This window comes from Nicotiana tabacum, chromosome 18 (assembly GCF_000715075.1).
Source record: "Nicotiana tabacum cultivar K326 chromosome 18, ASM71507v2, whole genome shotgun sequence".
Classification (NCBI taxonomy): Eukaryota; Viridiplantae; Streptophyta; class Magnoliopsida; order Solanales; family Solanaceae; genus Nicotiana; species Nicotiana tabacum.
Genome location: NC_134097.1, coordinates 96,815,856 through 96,840,759, shown reverse-complemented (window position 1 = coordinate 96,840,759; position 24,904 = coordinate 96,815,856). Strand labels below are relative to the sequence as shown.

At 35.5% G+C, this 24,904-nt stretch overlaps 2 protein-coding genes across 2 annotated transcripts; one reads left to right on the top strand and one right to left on the bottom strand.

Moving 5' to 3' along the window:
* Positions 1–9,583: 9,583 nt before the first annotated feature.
* Positions 9,584–16,121, top strand: LOC107816558 (beta-glucosidase 40). The gene is made up of 13 exons (XM_016642284.2): positions 9,584–10,061; positions 12,243–12,309; positions 12,665–12,723; positions 12,838–12,913; positions 13,953–14,024; positions 14,146–14,233; positions 14,324–14,579; positions 14,670–14,785; positions 14,910–15,133; positions 15,234–15,265; positions 15,373–15,475; positions 15,593–15,701; positions 15,816–16,121. Exons 1-13 carry the CDS (start codon positions 9,921–9,923, stop codon positions 15,988–15,990), a joined length of 1,518 nt encoding a protein of 505 aa, XP_016497770.1. The 5' UTR covers positions 9,584–9,920; the 3' UTR covers positions 15,991–16,121.
* Positions 16,122–22,374: 6,253 nt separating this feature from the next.
* Positions 22,375–22,817, bottom strand: LOC142172592 (uncharacterized). The gene is made up of 2 exons (XM_075236250.1): positions 22,670–22,817; positions 22,375–22,595 (listed from the first exon to the last, which is right to left on the bottom strand). Exons 1-2 carry the CDS (start codon positions 22,815–22,817, stop codon positions 22,375–22,377), a joined length of 369 nt encoding a protein of 122 aa, XP_075092351.1.
* Positions 22,818–24,904: the final 2,087 nt, after the last annotated feature.

Sequence of the window (24,904 nt, the reverse complement as noted above, 5' to 3'; positions counted from 1 at the left end):
GACGCCCCTGCGGTCTCGCATATGCGGAAACCTTCTACTTCTGCGACTCCAGCTGCCCAGCTCGCATTCCACTTCTGCGGAGCTTTCCTCGCATCTACGGGCTCATAGATGCGGAAACATCCTCGCATTTTGCGGCCATCCCAGCTCAGTCCAAATGTCGCTTCTGCGACCACATCGCCGTACCTGCGGGCTCGCACCTGCAGCCCTTTCCACGCAGGTGCGATTGCACCAGATATCAGCTACCTCAGCACTTTTTCCAAGTCTAAACTCGATCCGTTGATCATCTGGAATCCACCCGAGGCCCTCGGGACCTTAACCAAATATACCAACACGACCCAAAATACGACGAACTTAGTCGAGGCCTCAAACTATGCCAAACAACATCAAACTACAAATTGCGCATCGATTCAAGTATAATGAACTATTGAACTTCTAACTTCCACATCTCATGCCGAAACCTATCAAATCACGTCCGATTGACCTCAAATTTTGCAGACAAGTCACGTTCGACATTACGAAACTACTCCAACTTTCGGAATCGGAATTCGAACCTGATATCAAAAAGTCCACTCCCGGTCAAACTTCCCAAAAACCATCAAACTTCCAACTTTTGCCAAATGACCCCGAAATGACCTACGGACCTCCAAATCCACATCCGGACTCTCTCCTAAGACCAACATTCCAATATGGAGCTATTCCCTAGGCTCGAAATCCCAAACAGACATCGATAACATTAAAATACACTTCAACCCAATTTTATAAAATTCTTCTAAAATGCCAACTTTCCACAATAAGTGTCGTAACGCTCCTGGGTCATCAAAAACTCGATCCGGACATACGCCCAAGTCCAAATCACCATATGAACCTTTTGGAACTTTCAAATTCTGATTCCAAGGTCGTTTACTCAAAAGTCAAATCCTAGTCAATTCCTCCAACTTAAAGCTTCCGAAATTAGAGTTTTTATCCAATCGACTTTGAACTTTCTGAAATCCAATTCCGACTATACGTACAAGTCACAATACATTAAGTGAAGCTACTCAGGACCTCAAACTGTCGAACGTCGCGTTAAAGCTCAAAACGACTGGTCGGATCGTTACAATACACTTGTTGGGAACAAGGTGATCAAGCATCAAGTAGGTGTGTCTTAGACACACTTTGAAAAAGGTAGAGTGTGTAAAGGATCACCACCTTTGTCAGCATATCAGCAGGATTCTCCGTAGTATAAATTTTCTTCACTGTGACTCCACCTTCTTCTATGATTTCTCGTACAAAATGATACCGAACATCAATGTGCTTCGTCCTTGCATGATAAACTTGGTTCTTCGCTAATTGAATAGCACTTTGACTATCACAAAAAATTGTGATACCTTTTTGTTCAACACCAAGCTCCTTTAGCAATCCTTGAAGCCAAATTGCCTCTTTCACAGCCTCTGTAATAGCCATGTACTCTGCCTCTGTTGTAGACAAAGCAACTGTTGACTGCAAAGTAGACTTCCAACTAACTGGTGCCTTTGCAAAAGTAAACACATAACCAGTAGTTGATCTTCGTTTGTCCAGATCACCCGCAAAATCTGAGTCACAATATCCAACTACAAACTGATTGTCTTCCTGCTCAAAAACTAACCCGACATCTACAGTATTATGAATATACCGTAGAATCCACTTCACAGCTTGCCAATGCTCCTTCCCTGGATTGTGCATATATCTGCTAATAACTCCAACAGCTTGTGAAATGTCAGGCCTTGTGCAAACCATTGCATACATCAAGCTACCAACAGCATTTGCGTATGGTACCTTTGACATATACTTTCGTTCAACTTCATCCATTGGCGACATAGTAGTACTTAGCTTAAAATGGGAAGCAAGTGGAGTACTAACTGGCTTAGTCTTGTCATCTATGCCAAAACGTTGAAGTACTCTCTTCAAATATTCCTTTTGAGATAAACAGAGTTTCTTTGAACGTCTATCTCTAATTATCTCCATGCCAAGAATTTTCTTTGCCTCACCCAAATCGTTCATCTCTAACTCCTTCTTCAGTTGAATCTTCAACTTATCAATTTCTTCCAAATTCTTGGAAGCTATCAACATATCATCAACATATAGGAGAAGATATACAAAGGAACCATCTTTAAGCTTGTGCAAATACACACAATGATCGTATTTGCTTCTCTTGTACCCTTGCCGCAACATAAACTCGTCAAATCGCTTGTACCATTGTCTAGAAGATTGTTTCAATCCGTACAACGATTTTTCAAGTTTGCACACCATATTTTCTTTTCCAGCAACTTTGAATCCTTCTGGCTGAGTCATGTAGATTTCCTCCTCCAAGTTTCCATGTAAAAACACAGTTTTTACATCCATCTGAACTAGTTCCAAATCCAATTGTGCTACCAAAGCCAACATAATTCTAATGGAGGAATGTTTTACAACTGGAGAAAACACTTCATTGTAATCAATTCCCTCCTTTTGAGCATATCCTTTGGCCACCAATCTTGCTTTGTAGCGAACATCTACTTGGTTAGGAAATCCTTCCTTCTTCGCAAATACCCATTTGCACCCAATTGCTTTCTTTCCCTTCGGGAGATTGGCCAATCTCCATGTATGATTCTGATGAAGGGACTGTATTTCATCATTCATGGCAATCCTCCACTTATCTTCTTCTGAACTTTGGACAACATCTTTATAAGTGGTAGGAACATCATCAGCTACAATTGAGGTTGCACAAGCAACCGTCTCTATGAGACGAACAGGTTTTGTTATTGTTCTTTTTGGCATGCTGGTTGCTATTGATTCAAGTTGTTGTTGAGGTTCCTGAGTTGGAATCTCCTCTACTGGCTCTTCTTCCAGAGGGTAATCTTCATTTGTTTCCTCCTCTGCTTCTTGTGTAGGAAAAATAAATTTTCCCTCAAACTCCACCTGCTTAGAAGCACCTTTATTTTGTTTGGTGTCTTCTGTTACCTTATTTACCATAGCAGATTCATCAAAGGTAACATCCCTGCTGAATATTACTTTCTTTGTCATAGGACACCATAAGCGATATCCTTTGACTCCAGAAGTAATTCCCATAAAAATAGCCTTCTTTGCCCTTGGATCCAATTTTGACTCCGTCACATGATAATATGCAGTTGAGCCAAACACGTGCAAAGAGTCATAATCTAAAGCAGGCTTTCCATACCATTTTTCAAATGGTGTCTTGCCATCAATAGTAGCAGATGGTAAGCGATTAATGAGGTGGCATGCATATGTAACTGCCTCAGCCCAAAATTTTTTGCCCAAGCCAGCATTGGACAACATACACCGTACCTTCTCCAGCAAGGTCCGGTTCATACGTTCAGCCACTCCATTCTGTTGTGGTGTATGTCTGACAGTGAAGTGTCGGACGATGCCATCATTTTGACAGACCTTATTGAAATGATCATTTTTGTATTCACCTCCCATTGTCTGTGCGAATACACTTGATCCTCCTGCCTGTTTGATTCTCCACCATCGTCTTCCATTTGAGAAAAAATCCCAGCACTTCATCTTTGTTTTTCATTGTATACACCCACACTCTTCGAGAAAAATCATCAACAAAGGTTACAAAATAGTGCTTCCCACCCAATGAAGGTGTTTTGGAAGGACCCCAAACATCAGAGTGTACATAATCCAAAATGCCTTTAGTATTATGGATCGTTGTACCAAATTTAACCCTTGTTTGTTTCCCTTTAACACAATGCTCACAAAACTCCAAGTTGCAAGCCTTGACTCCTTTTAACAATCCTTGATCTGATAGAGTTTTCAAGGATTTTCCTCCAGCATGTCCCAAGCGCATGTGCCATAGCTTGGTTACTTCTGCCTCTTTGTCGTCACTGGATGTCACTGTCGCTGTCCCAATAACTGTATTGCCACGATAGCGGTACATATTATTATTCTTCCGATTAGCCTTCATTACCACTAGTGCACCGGAGCATACTCTCATCACTCCATTTTCTGCAATGATTTTGAACCCTTTTGATTCTAGGGCTCCCACAGAGATGAGATTCTTCTTCAAATCCGGTACATATCAAACATCTGTTAATGTTCTGATCATTCCATCATGGTTCCTTAATCGTATTGAACCAATGCCATATGAGGTAAGAGGGCTGTTATCCGCTGTGTGGATGACTCCATATTCTCCTTCTTGAAATTCCACAAACCAGTCCCTGTTGGGACACATATGATGGCTACAAGCCGAGTCCATCAACCATATGTCTGATGATGTTGATGACACTGTTGTAACTAATGAGAAGTCTGAATCATCACAATCAGCTACATTTGAATCCATAATGACCTTTCCATTATTATATTTGGCCTTATTCTTCAACTTCGGACAGTCTTTCTTCCAGTGCCCTTTTTCTCGACAAAAGGAACATTCATCTTTGCTGGGTCTGGATTTAGACTTGGATCTTCCCTTCATTGTCCTCGTTTGATTTTGAGGACGACCCCTCACAAATAGTGCTTCTCCTTCTCCGCCCTTCTGTTTTTCTCTCTTTCTTTGTTCATAGCTGTACAAAGCCGAACAAACTTCTCTGAGAGAAACTTCGTCATTTCCATGGAGTAGAGTAGTTTCAAGGTGCTCGTACTCATCAGGAAGTGACGCCAACAACATCAAGGCCAAGTCACCATCATCATAAGTTGTATCCATATTTTGCAAATCTGTGACCAACTTATTGAAACTGGTGATATGTTCATTCATCGTAGTACCATGAACATAGGTGAAGTGAAACAGTCTCTTCTTCATGTACAATTTATTTTGACTGTTTTTCTTCAAAAATTTATCCTCCAGTGCTTTCCATAATCTACTTGCAGAAGTTTTCTTTGTGTATGGATATTTCTGCTCTCTAGCAAGGTAGGATCGAATGGTACCGCAAGCAACACGATTGATAATTCTCCAATCTTCTTCTCCAATAGCATCTGGTCTCTTTTCTTCAATAGCAAGATCTAGCCCTTGTTGAAAAAGGACATCTAGAACCTCGCCTTGCCACATCCCAAAATGTCCGGACCCGTCAAATATTTCTACCGCAAATTTCGCATTTGACACAATTCTTGTCATAAGCGAAGATGCCAATGATGACGTATTGTTGACACTTGATGTAGATTCTTCTTGTTTATTGTCTCCCATCTTTGACACAAATATTATTTAATAGCTGACGACACAAATCAAGATTATTTCCTTTCTGGTGTGGAAGATCAGACTAAGCTGCAACCACAGAGCATACTAAGACATAATCTTGACACAGTTACCAAGATAAATCTTTTCTGATGTGGAAGATCAGACTATGCTGCAACCGCAGAGCATACTAAGACAGTACCTTGGCTCTGATACCAATTGTTGCGGAAGCCAAATGTATATAGTGTGAATAAGTCACAACTACTATACCAAAAATTATGACAACCACCAAATAATAAATAAATAAGACAATAAAGCAACAATAAAGAGAACACCAGAATTTACGAGGTTCGGCTAATTTTGCCTACTCCTCGGACACAACCAATATTTTATTCCACTCCAAAAATACAAGTGAAATAATACTAAAGAGAGAAGATACAAATGCCTTAAACAGATGAGAAGGCAAATGAGAGGTGTGTTTAAATCCTAAACATTAAGCCTTCTTTTATAGGGGGAAAATCCCCCCAACTTTTGTTTTCCCACCGATGTGGGACAAACATTTTGTCAAATTCAACAAAGATCAATTAATTAGTGAATCATACTATATGCTTCCTGCCGAAGATTATTTTTGCTCTTACTTTTTGGGTTTGCTTATGTATGTAAAAAATAAGTAACGAAAACGATAACAATTGGTCGAACAAGAAACGATTTACAATAAAAAAGCCAGCTATTTTTAGTGTCTAAGATTCTCAAAGCGGCATGGATGGAAAATGTAGCTTTTTCAATTAATTAATTTTAATCCACGATATTAATTAAAACTAAAAAAAGTTGTCATATATAGCTCATGGCATATAATGTTATACGAAACAGAAAGAGCCAAGATGTGAAAACTATGACTTCCAATATGAAAAACAGCATGTGACAGGGAATCCTCCTCGTTACTTCAGCCACATGAAATTAAAGTAGTATGGGTGCTAGCTTTCTAGTTTTGACAATCTTTTTTTCTTTTTCAACACTTTTAGCAGCAGTTAGTCAAGTTGATAATGGTTCTTGATTCGTCTAATCAAATAATTCGAAATATGAAAAGCATGGAATTTCTTTTCCGTTTTTTCGGTTAGTGTTCTCCATTAACCCAAGAAAGGATCAGAATTTGGGTAAGTGGTGATGTGTGGACTTTTTCTCCTTCCTTTTTGAGTTGCCATTCGACACAAAACTAAAGAAAGGAGTCTCCTCGATCATGAATCCATGAAAATTATTCACTCTACCTACATTTGAATTATGAAAGTAATGATTTTATAATAAAATCATCGCGTTACACTCTGAATGAGATGGTGAAAAGTAAAAATATAAGTCATTTTCTTATTTATTTTCTAAAACTTAGTAATGCGTACTCGGGAGCAAAATAGAGTGGCTAACCTTCTAGCTAAAGAAGAAACAGAAGAAAAAAGTTAAAGGAGTAATACTTTTGTATTTTTTAGCATTTGTTCCTTTGCTTGTTTTAATTGTTGTTTAAGCAGACCAATTAGGAATTTCCTTTGTAAGACAAACTACGACTAATGCATATATAGTTAGTTCATACATAGTGCACTAGATATATAGCACTAACTTTTGTTATGACGCATAGTAATTATTGGTAATATGTCTAATAATTACCAAAAAAGAAAAAGAAAGAGTAGCTCGAGGAGAAGAGACATGCAGTAGGAAAACGGAAGAGACTAGGTGGGAATAACCGGTCAAATGAGAGTTGACATAATCGATCGAACACAACTCTAGACTACAACTCCATAAGATTACAAGATTAGATAATTAAAAACTTAGTCAAATTTGGGGGTTTGGAGGAGAGATGTAGGCCCCTAATTAAGATGTACTAAAATTAGAACGCAATAATTCATATTCATAAACACTAGAATACAAAACTTGCAGGCACTCATTCCTCTAATTAGTCAAATATATTTGACAAACAGATCTGCTATATCACATGCAGAATAGTAGTAATTGAACATTTTCAACAGACTTCTTGATACTTTTTTGATTATCAGGAAAATAGTAGTATTAGTATTCTACAGTCAATGAACTGTATGCATGAAACTTAGACTGCTAGTCGGCAGGTGAAAAATATACAAGTGTGAAGAGAACAAAAGTAATGTTTTGTTTTCCACAGCTGATTGAACATTACAGTAAACTACATAATCATTGCTTTCCACGAAGAGCCACAATTTCTATTTTCTCCAGCCAATATGGTCTGTATATTCATATTCATCCTCATGGCTTACGATATTTCTTTATTTTTTTTCTTGAAAAAAAGGTCCATAAAATACAATTTAAAGTTAGCTAAGAAATAATCCCCAAATGAACAATTCATTGAGCAAGAAATATAATCCAATTCGCAATATAATTCTATAAGATGACTGTTTCTAAAACTTGTTTAGGTGTATTCAGTAGATATGATTTGTTGAATTCATGCATTTACTTATTGCTAATAGTATACAAGTTAATGCTCAAACATGCACTTGTCGAGAAAATCTAGGATATAATATGCTAATTAATGGAACATGACATGCTTTTTCAACAACAGCCTCATTATTAGCTTTGAAAAATGTCAAAATTATTATCTTTATTTACACTTGATAAATAATAGGAATACAAGGGTTTATTAAATATAGAGATTTAAATGGACACGCTGATAGATTACTATTTGTGGCAAAAGAATATAAGTGATTTTTTCTTGGATTGGATAATCATAATAGTAAGAATTGCTAATTAGACTTAATTTGGATTAAAATAAAATAAAAAGGTCACGGCAAAATCCACAAATAACCCTGAAATGGTTGCATTCTTAATCGGTGAGTGTGTTTGGTACGAAAGAAAATATTTGTCTTGGAAAACGAATAGTTTTATCACTTATTTTTTCTTGTTTGGTTGGTGAGTGAAATTTTTATTTTTCAGAAAATACTTTCTAGTGTTTTGTTAGAGAGTAGAAAATAATTTTTATGCTACTCTCCTCTCCCCATTCCCCAAGGTCCCCATGTTTTCTGTGCTCTCCACTCCCCCTCCCCCAAATACCCAACATTTTCATGACTCTATTTTCTTTCAAGAATTTAATTATTCTTTTAAAAATTCACACAAACTCAAAAGAACTAATGTGATGCCTTACTTTTTTACACAAAACAAATGTTAAAATTTGTGCTCCACAACTTTAAAAAAAAAGTACTCTTTTCTTTGGTTGAAAAAGAAGTACTATTTCTACAACATGAGAATATTCTTTTTGTTGCAATAAAACAAAATACTTTTTACTACATCATTTTGAAATGAAAGAAAATATTTTTTATGAAAAGAAATTATTTTTTGTTAAAATGAAAAAAAAGTACATTTTTTTATCGTGAAAAGAAAATACTTATTTGTTGAAATGAAAAAAAAATACTATATCTACAACATGAAAAGAAATATTCCATCTATAACATGAAAAGAAAGTACTTTTAGGGTAGGTTGGGGTTGAGGTGGGTGGAGTTGTGGTGGGATGAGGGTGGGTTGGTGGGGATGGGGAATGGGGGAATGTTGGAAAAGAGTTTTGAAAAATATTTTTTTCTCTTGATAGGGAAAATATTTTCCTCTAATTGAAAGAAAATGAATTCACGAGGAAAATATTTTCCAAAATATTTAGGCCAACCAAACACGAAAAAAATGGAAACCAAACACACCCCACATCTATAACAATTTTCTAACTAATTTTTGGGGAATAAAAAATCTTTATATTGTCTGCTTCCTCATGATATTGTATTAGACAAGTTAATTAAAACAAATAAAAAAGGAAATTGGTGTTCATATACATACCTTTCCTTGTAAGTACAATTCTTATTGTCATGTAGATATACCCCATAAAATTCTGTTGTGTGTCAGAAATTGTTCAAATTTAACTGTTCACAATACTTTTTTGATAAAACTGCACATGGGTCCATGGCATATATAGCAACTAGCTCATTTATAACTAATTAAGTTTAATTTATATACAACTCAAGATAATATTATTAAAGAAATTTCCACATTTTTGGATCATAACCTAAAGTATTATTCTCTTTAGTGGGCGTTTGGGCATAAGAATTGTAAAATTTCAAAAAATGATAAAAAAAATTCAAGTGAAAATGGTATATAAAATTTTGAGTTATGTTTGAATATGAATATATATAATTTTAGATTGTTTTGAAGTTTTATGAGTAATTTGAGCGAAAATTTTAAAAAATAAATTTTTGGAGTTTTAAACTCTTGGTTTACATAAATCAAACTCTTAACTAAATTTGCATTCATAATGGATGATGAAACAGATTTTTATATTTCAAGAAATACCCCACCAAATACCCCACCACCTTCCCCATTATCTATTCCCCCTATACTCCACACCCATACCCATATAAGTGTGGAAACGACCAATCATCATGCACATTAAAACACCCCATCTCACAAGCAAAAAAAAAAAAAAAAAAAAAAAAGAAGAAGAAGAAGCTAAATTAACAAGTACTAAAAAAGAATTCTCTTATTAAACAAAAAAAGTTATCTTCTCTTTCCCTTTCTCATTAGTAGTCGGACCACCATTTTTTGCTTCACTCAACAACCAACATCCTCCTCTTTATTTTTATTTTAAAAAAAAATACTTTATCCATTCCTTTTGTGAGCCTTTATAAATACACAACACAAGTAATAATAATCACATTCCAAAATATAGAATTGATAAACCCCTTGAAATATACTTAGAAAGCTTCTCCATCTCCAAAGGCCAAAAAAGAAGAGAAAAGAAACTATGTTAAAGAAGAGAGACATTGCTCTTTGGGCAATACTTATGGTCTTTGTTCTTGAGTTTCATACATATTCAGCACAGAATATTAGCAGAAATAACTTTCCAAAGGGTTTTGTTTTTGGGACTGCTTCTTCTGCTTACCAGGTTTGTCTCCTTCTCTTCACATGCATGTGAATCACTCATTCTATATCCATTCATTATAATTTTTTATATTCTTTTTCTTTCTTCATATTTTATTATCCTTTTCCAGAACCACGATTAATTAATTAGTTTAGTCTCTTTCTTCATATTTTATTATCCTTTTCCAGAACCACGATTAATTAATTAAATAATTAATTAATTTAGTTTCTTTCATCTTTTCTTATTCTCCTTTATTAGTCCAAGGCAACAAACAATAGTTTCTAAGATCTTCTTTTCATGGCTTTAAGATTACTTTCTCTATTTAATAAAGCAATATTAATACAATGAGATATTTTTATAACATTATCGCTATATAATATTTATTTACTATAAAAGTGAAACTAATCTTTATAATATATAATAAACAACCCAAGAAATCCAGAACAACGAGGGAGTCATAAGGAGGTTTGATCATAATACATTTACTTTGATAAAAATCAGGGTTTATTGGAGCTTTCAGTCCATTCTTTACTTCAACTATTAGTTTGGTATTTTGGTATATAGAAGTGTAAAAGCTAGCAATCTCTGTCCTTACCATCTTTTCTTTATTAATACAATTGATGTTTTAATTGAACGTCATTTTCTACTAGAATCTCTTTATTTTTCCTTTTGTTTTTTTTCTACCACTTAGCCAAAAGATCCGCATTAAGTAGGTAACAAAGTTCAAAAATGGTATAAGGAAAAGGAAAGAAAAAAAACTTTGAAGCCTTAATTAGATAAACGTGTAGTATATGATTACACTATATAGGCTATCGTAACTTCTCTCATAAATATGAAATATCTCCAATGGTGTGACTTTATTGTTATAGATAATAAATATTCCTAATTAAATAGAAGAAGAAACTGAACAAAAGTAAAAATAAAAATAAATACAGAAAATGAAAGCATCAATAAAACTTGGTTCGGTCAATATCTCAACAGAATCCGTTAGTTGATGAGGGAGAGAGCTCATTGCGTCAAGAAACTAGGAAATTTTACTAAGCATCTTTACATTTTCTCGATTGGGTTACTTTATCTTTATGCTACGTATCAAACAGCTCACTAAGGTTGTCGAGTAAATCAAAAGTAAATTACACTGCACACCCATGTAATATACCAAAGCTGTAGATACATCCCTTTATATTTCAAAATCATGCACTTAACCTCATTTTGCAATGACAATTCTACCCAAATATTCTCTTAATAATATTTTTACTTTACAAAGGTGTGTTGTTTTTAGTTTTGGAAAATAGGTGTATATCTGTATCTAAGTATATGAAAGTATAATAACTTAGAGACAAGTTAAAATTACAAAATCAAAAGTTGCTATACATTTAATTATGAAAATTAAGAAAGAGAATAGGTATTTTTTTCCAATTTCCTGCTGGGCTTTTTCTTGTAGTTTTTGATTTTTCCATGACTCATCATTATAACCTAACTAAAGTCGATGAGATAATTCAAATGTTAAGGTTGAGGGGCCTAAAATTACAATGGACTTTATGTTTATATCTCGATATAAGCTTGATCATAACATATAATCAAGAGAATACTGGAACTCCAATATAATATACCGGTCCAACATAATATGCTGGAAGTTCATACACAGGTGTTCCAATCTCCAGTATATTATGCTGGAACTTTCCGCGTGTTGGAGTTCCAGCATAATATGCTGGAAGCTCGTGCATAGGTGCACCGATCTCCAGTATATTATGCTGGAACTTTCCGTGCTGCAGCAAAATAATGGTTATTTTTCAATAACCAATCCGAAAACTGGCTAGCCCGTGCTATTTTTACCATATAATCTTCTCCTAATTTTATTAAATTGAACTCCACCCGTCCCAAATGATGAAAAAGAAAAAAAATGTGATTGGCCAATGCATCTGATTTTTAGTGTCAACTTCGATATAGAGTCCTCAACTTTCTTGAATAAAATTTGCATACTTAGAAACTCTATCAAGCTACTATATCAAATTTTTTACTAATTAAAAATATCTAAGAATATTTAAGAGATCGTAAATCAAAGAAAAAATTATTCAATGCTCTAAATGGTAATAGTGCTACATAAAATAGGATCTATGTAGTGCTTTATAATTTATGTGTTACTAGCTTGTCATAACAATTCACACTTATATGTTATAACTCATTGCTCGTGACATAATATTGCAGTTTGAAGGGGCTGTAAAGGAGGATGGAAGAGGTCCAACCATATGGGATAAATTTTCTCATTCTTTTGGTAAAACTTTACAAATATTGTCTATTGATGATTTTGTTTAACAAAATGAGACTTAAGACTCGTTTGTTCATAATTTTTTTTTTCAAAAATGTGTTTGTCCATAAAAATTTGTAAATTTTTGGAGATTTTTCGAAAATAGGCTTTTCAAAAACCAAATTTTTCGGAAATAATTTTTTCTCCACTTATGAGCTGTAATAATTTATCAAGTCAAATGCATGTCCAAACATAATTTCAAATTTCAAATACCACTTTTCACTTTAACTCCAAATGCTATTTTTTTTCAAAAATTATAATTTTTATGCCCAAATGCCTACTTAACCAGTAAATATTACTGCTAATTTGGATGGATTTGTAGGTAAAGTACTTGATTTTAGCAATGGTGATGTAGCCGTGGATCAATATCACAAGTACCCGGTAAATCTATTCATATTTATAAACACTATATTACAGTAACGCTTTCCTTACTTCCTTTCTTTATATCAAAATTATAAACCATCAAATAATTCCAATACTCTATTTTTCTAACAGGAAGATATACAGCTTATGAAGGATATGGGAATGGATGCTTATAGATTTTCTATTGCTTGGACCAGAATATTCCCTAGTAAAGCTTCTTTCCCTTTTTCTTGGGAGGAATTCAAAAATAGCCAGATTTACAAGTGGTCATCTAAAAATAGCCATAGTTTTAAAAGTTATCGAAATTTAGCCACTTTTCAAGTAAAGATAAATTTGAACGAAAACATTGTTTAAAATCCGAAAAATACTCTAGCATAATATACTAAAATTCCAGTATAATATATTTTATTGGAGCCAACAAAGTATACCGGTCCAGCATAATATACTGGAAGTTCATACACAGGTACACCGAGCTCTAGTATATTATGTCAGACCGGTCTTTGTTGCAGCAAAATAGTGGCTATTTTTCAATGACTTGACAAACGCTGGCTATTTTTTAATGACCAGTCCGAAAACTGGCTAAACCGTGCTATTTTAACTTTTTTCTTACTTGCCTACTTGATGTAAATAGCCGCTTTGAGCACTTCTATTTAAAAAAAAGGGCATTTTTCACTTTTAACCCGCGCAAGAAACTATTTACATTTGTTAGCCGAAAAAGTGTATAAAATTTGTATAATTTTTGTACATAACATACAAAATGTATATATATACAACAAATATACATTTTTCGACTATTATTTTAAGAGCGACTATACAGTGTCATTTTTCCTTTAAAAAAATATAGTCAGCTTTGACAAACTATTGAAAGTTTAGCCATATCAAAATGAGCTTAATTTCAGATTCCTTCATCTACACTTCGGAACTGAAGGTCAAAATTTTGAAATTTCAGACCTGCGATTTCAACTTCAGAGTAGAGAGTCTGAAATTGATTTTGAGGTTGTTATACGTAAAATTTTTAGTAAATTTCGACTATTTTTTAGAGAAGGGTTCTACAAACAGCTATTTGGGCACTTCCCTATATATTATGTTGTAACTATAATATAATCATTATTTTGCAACATATAATTAAATTAGGATAACACCTTAAATTTTATCGACTTGTGTGAGACCACTGTCCTTTTTCATGCTATAAACCAATTAAGTCCAAATTCTAACATAATTAACTCTAACTTTCTAATTATTATCAGATGGAAGTGGAGAAATCAATCAGGCTGGAGTTGATCACTACAATAAGTTGATCAATGCTCTACTAGCTAATGGTACAGTTGACATTCCTACTCTTCTATCTTTAGATACTATACATTTATTTCAGCATTTATGTCAAAATTTCTTACATCAAATATAAACTGTTTGTTACAGTTAATGTATGTTAATCCTCAGGAATTCAACCATATGTAACACTATACCATTGGGACCTTCCTCAAGCTCTAGAAGACAAGTACAATGGATGGCTCAGCCCACAAATCATGTAATTAAGTTCAGTACATGTTATTCCAACTTAACTGTTTAATCTTTGTCTGGATTTGTGTTATGTGACATTTTAAGGTCATTTAAACAGAAAAGATTTTGCAATATACGCGGAGACGTGCTTCCAGAAATTTGGTGATAGAGTGAAGAACTGGATCACTATCAATGAGCCACATACTGTTGCCATTCAAGGATTTGATGTAGGGCTTCAAGCGCCCGGGCGATGTTCCATCCTTCTCAAAATTTTTTGCAGGGCTGGCAACTCTGCAACTGAACCTTACATTGTTACTCATAATCTACTACTTGCTCATGCAAGTGTTGTTGACATTTACAAGAGAAAGTACAATGTAAAGTTTTTTGATAAGTGAAAGGAAGCAATAAATTTCATTGTGTTTAAAAAAGATAATATTAATGTTTGTGATCATTTGCTGTTGCAGCCTATACAGCATGGATCAATTGGGATATCACTAGATACCTTTTGGTATGAACCTTTGACAAACTCCAAAGATGACATTGAAGCAACACAGAGGGCCATTGAGTTTAACTTAGACTGGTAATGATTTTGTTGTAGCCGTCGAAATGCTACTCATTTTTCGCGCCCAATTTGTTAAAACATGTCCTGGAATATTCAATATGAGACTTAATTTGATAGTTAAATGATTTGTAACTGAATTCAGGTATCTTGAACCTATAATGCTTGGAAGGTATCCAAGTTCAATGGTAAATAGAGTGGGAAGCCGGTTGCCAAAATTTTCACCAGCTGAATCTGCTCTTGTGAAAGGTTCCTATGATTTCATAGGCATAAATCATTATACTACATGGTATGCCAGCAAGAACAAAACCAACATAATCGGTGTTCTGCTCAATGACTCCCTCGCAGACTCTGGTGCCATTACCCTCCGTATGTCATTAACGCCTTCTCTATTTACTCAATACCTCATTTATGAGACTCATTCTACATTAAGAACTAAGCGTTTTCGCCATGATTTTGTATCTTGCAGCATTCAAAGGATTAACGCCGATAGCAGAAAGGGTATGTAATTTCATTCAATTGACCATTTTCAGGTCACCAGAAAAAGAAGCTTTAATTTAATTACTGCAGTTATGAGAATTGATATCACCGATAATTTTTACTTGCAGGCAAGTTCCATATGGTTGTACATAGTACCTCAGGGAATCAGAAGCTTAATGAACTACATAAAGCAAAAGTATGGGAACCCTCTAATCATAATCACTGAAAATGGTAAGTCTTTAAATCAGCAATGCAGCTACTAAACCATGTCATTTCATGACATTTTTATGTCATTTCCCTTTTGTTAATTATCATGAAACAAGAATCCTTTGCTTGCGACTGTTACAGGAATGGATGATTCAAATAATGCATTAGTATCGAGACAAGATGCTCTCAAGGATACAAAAAGGATCAAATATCACAATGAATATCTTACTAACCTGTTAGCTGCTATCAAGTAAGTTATTCAAATAGCATCGATACTGGCTACAACTTGGCCAACAAACATAAAACACTACTTATTTATCGTTTACTATGGAAGGATATGTTTAATATTTTGCTGAATATGCAGAGAAGATGGCTGCAACGTGAAAGGATACTTCGTGTGGTCTCTGATGGATAACTGGGAATGGGCAGCTGGATTTTCGTCGAGGTTTGGTCTTTATTATGTGGATTACAAGGATAACCTCAAGAGATATCCTAAGAATTCTGTGAACTGGTTCAAGAATTTCCTTGGATCTGCTTAAATGGATGGAAGTTCAAGAGACCACGTACAAGGAAAAGAGGGAATGTATACAACATTAATTCTTTCGCACTACCTCATTATTTTTCAACAGAGTTCACTGGATTTGTAATACAAATTAAAAGTTGTTTGATATCTTGCAAAGTACATCACATTCATTTTCCTGTTCAAGTTTGGTATTTAACTAAGACTCCTAAATGTTTGGACTAACTTAATTAGAAAGTAGTAAAAAGACTTATCCTTCATGTGACCAGGAGGTCACGGGTTCGAGCCGTAGAAACAGCCTCTTGCAGAAATGCAGGGTAAGGTTGCGTACAGCGGGAGCTTAGTTCACCGGGCTGCCTTTTTATTTTATGTTTGTACCAAACCAGATAATTTACTCTTAATCAAACATGATCTCTTGGCTAATAAAAAGAGGGATTTTTACCTATCTATACCATATATCAAATCTTATTACCAAAAATGTTCATAATTTGTTATTAACCCGTGTAGTCCACACTTTTACTACAAATTATATACCAATCCAAAAATAGATAGATTTTGCCATAAAAACGCGCTAAAATGAAGGCACCAGATCTGCGTGTGATTCTGTCAACATTAAATTCGAATTGCTGCGTAATTCTCTCCTTCCTCAACGGAAAGAGATCTCTCTTCTCTCACTCAACTACAATTCTCAAAAAACGCAAGCTACTGAAGCTCTAGCAATCAAACGGAAAGGAGATTTCTGTTCTTCATCTTCATCTTCATCTGTTCTTCCATATATTTTCCACCATTGATAGCCATTAAAAAGCTTGAAAGCTTTGAATTCAAATTTGGGTTTTCAAAAATCATTATTTGTTTGGATTGGGTGTTGTTGTAAATAATTCGGAATATGTTTAGGAGTTTATATCTCAATTTTCAGGGGTTTTGGTGAAGATTAGACTTGGTTTTGACTGAATTTTAGATTGAAACTCGAAGAAGAAGACGTATTTCCAGAAATTGTAGATAAATTGTAGTTAAATTGTAGAATTGTAGATATATTGTAGATAAATTGTAGATAAATTGTAGATAAATTGTAGATTGGGAAGACTAAAACTTCTACAAATCTTCTACAATTATGTCAAAAATGCCAATTATGCTACAATTGAAATGAGAATTTGGATATTAAAATTCAATGTATCTATGTTGTAGATATCTTGTAGATAAATTGTAGATTATTTGTATTCTGATTGTAGATGCATTATTTTCTGTTTTCACAAATCCAAAACGACTAAAGCTTCTACAAAATCTTCTGCAAAAAACAGTCTACAATTTATCTATAATTTTTCTAATTTGACTACAATTTGACTACAAAATATCTACAAATTCTGGAAATATGTCTTCTTCTTCTTCTTCTTCTTCTTCTTCTTCTTCTTCTTCTTCTTCTTCTTCTTCTTCTTCGAGTTTCAATCGACAGTGTTAACCAGTAACCTTCAACTACTGCCCAAAAAAAAAAAAAAGAGGTCAACGTATTTCGAACTCTCTGCCATTATTATTTCCAGTGGGAATTCAAGTGGTTCGATCAAAGAATTTAAAATTTTCTTGTGAATCTGAAAATATGATATTCTTCGACGGTGGTGGGCAGTTGGGGATGATCAACGAGAGGAAGCATAGGAGCATCGTGAGTTTTGTGTGTGTTGTGAACAGTTGAGATGAAAGGAAAGAGAAAGTGGGAAGATACAGTCCTATAATTATGCCTAATAAAAATGAACCCTTAATTATATCCCTAATTTGAATTATGGTATAGAAATGGTAATTTGGTATGCTTAAATGTAATAAACACAAACCTTAAACATTGAGGGTAATAAGTTTTGATATATGGTATAGATAGGTAAAAATCCCATAAAAAGACCAGTTATAAAATCATAAATTAGCTAGAACATTTATGCAGGTATGCAAAAATCCATCTCCTTTGTATTCTTAATAATGACAATTAAAGTAGCGTTTTGTCATACAGAAAGCATAATTGTTTTCCAGAGGTTTATCAGCAGTCATAAAAATTATTGCTAGTTTGTGCAATTGATATTTCATAATCCCTTATTGTAGAGTATACTGAAACTAGTAAATCTAAATGCAATACAATAATTAATTAGTGCAAACTTTATTGTTAAAAATATGTAAATGTCTTACTATCCTTATGTTTTTCCTGTACACTTGAACCTGCCCCACTACTAGAAATTGCAGCTATGGCAACCCTTCTAAACCGTTGCAATAGATAGGCTAACCGTCCTTATAGGTCTATTGGGACGGATTTGGATGCGTTCCGGGATTCGGCGTTACAATAGGTCTATTGGAACGGTTATTTGCAACGGTTTGCAAACCGTCTTCATAGATAGGGATATTGTAACGGTTTGGACTGTACCCTTGTGGTCTGGCGCTTCCCCGAACCCCGTGCATAGCGGGAGTTTTTTTTTTTAAACAAATCCACTAGGCAAGGTGCCTAGGGCTAGTTTATATATATATATATGTATGTATATAATAAAACAAAACAATGTCAGGGGGTCTTACCCTGTGAAAGACATAAAATTTGCCGAATACATAAATCATATTACCAAGGTTGAGCAAGAAACTCAACAATGATATTACATAATGAATTCTAAAAGAAATCCTCAAATAAGATATAAAAACTAGCCATTGAAAATGATCTCTACTGAAGCCCATATGTATGTTTCTGTCGATGCACATCTGGCCCTTGTCCTCTTGTAAAATTTGGTACTCATAACAGCATAATGAATCCAACTGTGAAACCATGTTGTTCCTTTCCCAACAATCAGCATCATCCTCCTTGTCATAGCTTATCAGACCTTCCACAAATCGAGCAAAAAGCCATATAGTAGCCCTTACTGCATTGCTTTCCTCTTCCTGTCTTATGTCTCTTTGCATGTACCAATCCACTCCCATTTCATAAGTGTTTTCTCTTGACATCTAGAGTCCAGTAGGTCACCTACAATACGAAAAAATCCAACAGAACCACACGCATCCTCTCTACTTTCTACTATGCAGCAGATTTGCACATAGGTGAACCTGTATAGTTTGAAGAGGAATGCGTGTGATTTCCAGCGAAGCTCTGGTATAAACATTGTTGGTCTCCCTTTTTGGGATGTTGAAGTACTGAAATGCATTGAGTTTTCAATCCACAACATACCCATTGATCCCGTTTTTTAATGCCAAAAGCGCATACCTCTCCTGAAATTTCTGGGCAGCCTTGTCTTGTAGTTCCATTCTTGTATGTCCCTTTTGTATAGCTTTGAGTGAAAGCTATTGGTATTCAGCATAGGGACTAGGACACCATAGTGTATGGTGTGGAGAAATGATCTTCGATACTTGAAGAACCACACTGCAATGCTAATCTTTGGTGCCCGCAATATCATCCTCGTGTCCATGCTTTTGCCTACCTTTAACTATCTTCCAGTGGAATGAGTACATACTACATATACCACCAGCTGAAAGTTCATCAAAGGACAGCGCATAAATATAGTAACGTCTCCTGCAAAAAAGAAAAACCATGTTAGTATAAAAATGCATCACCATGCTCTCCTCCGAAAGGATTTGAACATGGTGATCGATTGTATGACTTCCAGTGATCTCCTTCCCCTTTGACAATCTTTCTCCTCCTCCCCCTAATTCTTTGCCACTCTTACTCGTAAATATGGACATTGTATCTTATCCTCATTCACTATCCTTCTGCCATGTGAATCGAGATGCCAAAAATCATGACACTCAATTGTACCAACTTCAAGAGCATAATTTGCAAGGTGGTCAGCCAGTTTGTTTCCCTATCTATAGATGTGTGACACCTTGGTGATACACCCCTCCATCAGTTGCATGATCTCCTCTACATAATCAACTATACCCCAAGGTGGTTTCCATGAACCCTCAATTATATTCTTCATTAACATCAAATCTGTCTGAATCCATATGTGAGTGTAATTGTGTGATCTGCAAAGCCTCAGTGCCTCCACAAATGCTAAAGCTTCTGATTCAGTATTTGTACCCTCATTGATCTCCCTTCCCAGTGCATATCTCAGCTCCCCTGCTTCATCCCTCACATAAAAACCAATTGAGCTTCTTTTAGGATTTTCTTTAGATGCTCCATCTGTATTTACTTTAATCCAACCCTCCATCGGTAGTTCCCAGATAACTTTCTCAAACTTCAAACGTGGAGTACAATTTTCCAACAAAGTTAGAAGATCCTGCTACTTATGGGGGATTTTTAAACCTGGCTTTCTCACCTGAATAAGAGGTTGTAATGTTGTAGAAACCTGATAGATAACTCTGTTGATAGACGTTGCCTCTCCATACTTGTAGTTGTTCCTTCTCTCCATAATTCCCACACAATACAAGAAGGCAAAGCTTGCATAATTGGTTTAATTCGAGGAAGTACCTGGGCAGTCCAACACTTGGTAATTGCTTGGTGCATTGACATCCCCGTCCGTTGTTATTCTTGCCCTCGATAAGAAGTACTTCCAAACTCTATTAGCAGCATTTTATGTAAAGAACAAATGCACTAGTGTTTCCTCCTTAGGTTCAACACCAACACCTCGATGGCATAAAATACCCAGCCTTATCACAGATTTGGGAAACCCTTAGCAAGTTGTACTTCAATCCGTTCACGTAGTACACATTTTTGATCGAGTGAGAGGGAGACTTCTCAATCCTTCCAACTCCCAGAATGTATCCCTTTTTGCCATTCCCAAAGGATACACTCTCTCCTTGCAGGGCCTTTAGTAAAAGAAAATCGTTTGTACTTCCAGTCATATGCTTTGAGCAACCACTATCCATGTACCATTGTAGGCTGCTTCCTTTTACTGTTCCCTGTACAAGAACATTAGGAGTTAGTTTTAGGAGCCCAAGCCAATTTGGGTCCTTTGTAATGAGGAAAGGGGTGAATAAGGGATCATTTGGTCCATGCAGGCATTATGCATTTTTTAAATGAAGGACCAGGTTCTCTACTAGTAGTTACGTTTTCAGCAAAGGATTTGTTTTTCTTCTGTGACTGACATCTGGCCTTATAGTTTTCTTTAAGGTGCCCATTGTTACTGCAATGGGTGCAAAGCCAATTGTTAGGTACAGTAACGTACTTGCTATGAGGGTTGTAAGGAATCTTTTCCCTTTGAAACCCAATCCCCTGCCTGTTTCCCCCATTGTTGGAGTACATGGCAGTGATAGCATTAGAGGACCAGATCCACTTAAGTGATTTTTCAAGATCGCTCTTCACTCTAGCCAGTTCTTCCTGAAGTTGTTTGTTTTTCTAAAGCTGAGCACACAGACTAAACTTCACTAAATTTAGCTTACTTTCAAGCTTAATGTGTGCCTCGCTTGCAACTTCCTTTCCTTTTTGATAATTTTCAGCCCTACTCTCCATTGTAGGTTTCCCAATGGTTTCCTTCAAGTCCATTACTACCACTAGAAGGTCATCTCTTTCTTGTTCTACATTTTCAATCCTTTTTTCTAAGACATTTCTTTCTTTCTTCAGGTTCTAAATTGACTCTCTTAGATCAAATGCAACTATTACTAGGTCATCTCTAGACTTTTATGCTTTTCCTAGTTCAACTGTTAAGATATCTCTGTCATTTATAAGACTATGATAAGTGTCGATTAGAACATTTACCAAAGATATGAGTTTCTTAGGAGAATAAGATTTCAGATTTCTCTGAACATCCAGAAAATTTACCTCATCATCATCATCTTCATCATCAGACTAGGCTATCAAAGAAAAAGTTGAATCATACTCGGCTGCTTTCACTTTCCATTGCCGTCATAGAGCTATTACCTGGTTCATCATCTTCTCCAGATTTGCTTAATGAATCTCCCGTGCAGCAAGAGCTTGTCTCGCGACATTGTCAGCGATGTTTTTTCTATTGAAGTGTCTGTAAGAAACCAGGTTCATCTTGGCTGCTTTGTCAGAGTTGTTCTTGTACTGATCATGCTTTAGGAGAGGGAAATCCTTGATTAAATGTTATGGCTTGCCACATTTATGACAAAGGTCATAATTCTTTGGCTTGCTAGCACTTCCCCTTTTTGGAATGCCTCTATTCATGCGAACTATCTTCTGGAATCTTCTTGTTAGGTATGCCATATCACCATCTTCACCACTTGAGTCATTGTTTTCTGTCTTGAGGACCAGGTTCTTCTCCTTCTTGGGCTCTTCTTTCACTGTCTTTCTTCTTCTTCATTTCATATGTTTTTAGATTGCCAACAAGCTCATCAATAGTTAGCTCCTACAAGTCCTTCACCTCTGTAATGGCGTTCACTTTGCTTTCCCAAGAACTGGGTAGCTTAGGATCTTTCTTACCTGCTTGTTTCTTGGAATAGTTTCACCAAGGGAGTAAAGCTCATTAATGATGAAGGTGAACCGGGTATGCATTTCTTAGACAGATTCATCGTCTTGCATCCTAAAGAGCTCACATTCAGTTGTGAGCATGTCGATTTTGGATTGTTTGACCTGTGTTGTTCCTTCGTGAGCTGTCTGAAGGGCTTCCCAGATTTCTTTGGCTAACTGACATGATGATATCCTATTGTATTCATCAGGTCTAATACCACACACCAGAATTTTCTTAGCACGAAAGTTCTTCTCTATGGCATTTCTGTCTGCATCATTGAATTCTTTCCTTGTCTTGGGAATGACTACTTGTGGGTCACCAAGGTTTTTGGTAGGAACAAACGGTCCATCACATATGACATCTCATAGCTCAAAATCTTCAGCCATGATGAAGTCATGCATTCTGGTTTTCCACCATCCATAATACTTTCATTTAACTTAGGTGGTCTGTAAGTAGACTGGCCTTCTTCGAAGTTTGGAGGAGTAGCCATGAGGATCCTTTCTAGGTGTTAACCTGATAGAAAGAACCTGCTCTAATACCAATTGATAGAATATAAGGGTCCACCAAACTCTATAGAGAACCAGATTCTCTATCAGGACCAACAGTACACACACATAGCAGTAATTAAATGGCATGAGAAATTTTACGTGAAAGATTCCCAACTCAACGGGATTGAAAACCACAACCTACGTGAATAGATACGTGAATGAGCTTCTCATATGTTCAAGTGTTTTATTTTACCTCCCTTGAATGCATATATACATGTGTGACATCACTTACAATGATGTAAGCATGGTAGGTAAAAAGTCTTCCCTGGAGAGTTGATTGCAGCATTGTTCCTGCACTATAGCATGTGCAGGCAGCAACTTTCCAGCTGGAAAGTTGACTTCGTACAGTCTCATCGGGAACTGGTAAGGACCTGGTCCCTCAGTTGTTCCTTCCACTTCTGAAGGGTTGAATCATATTCCACGCTTAATCCCAACCCGGAACCTTATAATCTTGAGGTCTTGTAAATGTGTAACAGGTTCCTTATCTGGTTCTGGATAGTAAGTTTGTTAGATCATCAAAACATAAAGTAAAGTACTTATAACCAAAGTACTTGTAACCTATCATATTCCATGATTCTATCTTTATTTTATCATTAAATTAGTGTTTTGAGTTGAGGAAAATGAGGATTTTTGAAGAAAACTTTCAAAATATAAAATGATGATTTGAGGGACGAATTGGTATCGAAAATTGATAATTTTGGTATGGTAGAACTCGTATCGGAATGGGTGTTCGGGTTTTGTAATTTTTGTCGGATTTTGAGGTGCGGGCCCAGGGGTCGACTTTTGGGTTGAATTTTAGTTTTTGATAAAGATTGAAGTTGTATTATCCGGAATAGTTTCTTTTGAGTTTTATTTATGCTTTGAATTTATTTTGGCTAGATTTGAGTTGTCCTGAGGTTATTTCACTCGAGAAGTTCATCTTTTAGTAACAGTCTATCTTCTTTGAGGTAAGTATTTTGCCTAACTTCGTGTGGAGGAACTACCCCTTAGGATTTGACTCTTTTATGCCAATTATGTCATGTGAAGTCCGTGTACGCGAGGTGACGAGTACGTGCTCGGGTTTATCTGTGGAAAGTTAACCTTTTTGGGTTCTTAGGTTCTTATGTTCATTAGATATGAAGTTGCTTTATTATGCTAAATTCCTCATTTTATTAATTTCACTCCTATGTATCTTAAATTGGGATTAATTGCCTCATGTTTCACTCGTATTGCCTATTTGACTCTTGTGTACCTTAACTGAAGTTGTTGCCTCTTCGATTGTCATGCTAACTTTTTCCTAATTGCTTATCCTTAATTGATATTATTATCTCTTCTGTAATTGTCCATTCTTAATTGAGGTCATCACCATCTTTTTTTCGTTGCTTATCCTTAATTGCAATTGTTATATCTCTTTCGTGATTGCTCCACCCTAAATAAAGTTAGTTGTCATTTATCATAGTTGCCTCATCCTTATTTGGAATTATTGACTCATGTTTTCTCCCTTGTTGTGACTAGTATTCTCTATTGTGTCTATTCTTTGTGAGCTCGTTCTACTATTTCTTTGTGTTCGAAAGCTCATGAGTTGATTTACTTGTTGTATTCCCCTGTATTGTTGTGGCTGTTGTTGTGGTACTCAGTTTGTTGAGCCGAGGGCTATGCGTGGTTGTGGTATTGAAACTTGTTTACCATGAAAATGGTAATAACAATTAAATTTGATTTAGTGGTTCTAAAAAACGTAATCTATTTTTATGGTAGTTGTTAGGCAGTTGATGCTATGTGAAAGACTTAAAAGCGAAATAAGAGCTTAATATGAGGTGTTAATAAAACCGAATCGCTGTCAATCGGGGCCTCAAGCTTGCCTATTCGAGGGCCTCGGGGTCGAGTCTAAAGCTGGTTGGGAGCTATCGAAGGCGGTCAATGGTGAATAATAGTTATAAATAGATCAAAGGTGGCTCTTTATGGCCAGTAATAAGCAATAAATGATGAATAATAAATAGAACACAATAAATATGAGCAATAAATAAGATAGCGAAACCGAGGGAATGTGTTA

What these genes read in the sequence shown, in the direction of transcription:
- LOC107816558 (XM_016642284.2), top strand. Translation starts at nt 9,921, where the DNA reads ATGTTAAAGAAGAGAGACATTGCTCTTTGGGCAATACTTATGGTCTTT. An exon ending in TTGGACCAGAATATTCCCTA is followed by an intron (nt 12,914 to 13,952) that starts GTAAAGCTTCTT and finishes AATTATTATCAG; the next exon opens with ATGGAAGTGGAGAAATCAAT. An exon ending in AACCTGTTAGCTGCTATCAA is followed by an intron (nt 15,702 to 15,815) that starts GTAAGTTATTCA and finishes CTGAATATGCAG; the next exon opens with AGAAGATGGCTGCAACGTGA.
- LOC142172592 (XM_075236250.1), bottom strand. Translation starts at nt 22,817, where the DNA reads ATGGCTACTCCTCCAAACTTCGAAGAAGGCCAGTCTACTTACAGACCA. An exon ending in GATGTCATATGTGATGGACC is followed by an intron (nt 22,596 to 22,669) that starts GTTTGTTCCTAC and finishes TCAATGATGCAG; the next exon opens with ACAGAAATGCCATAGAGAAG.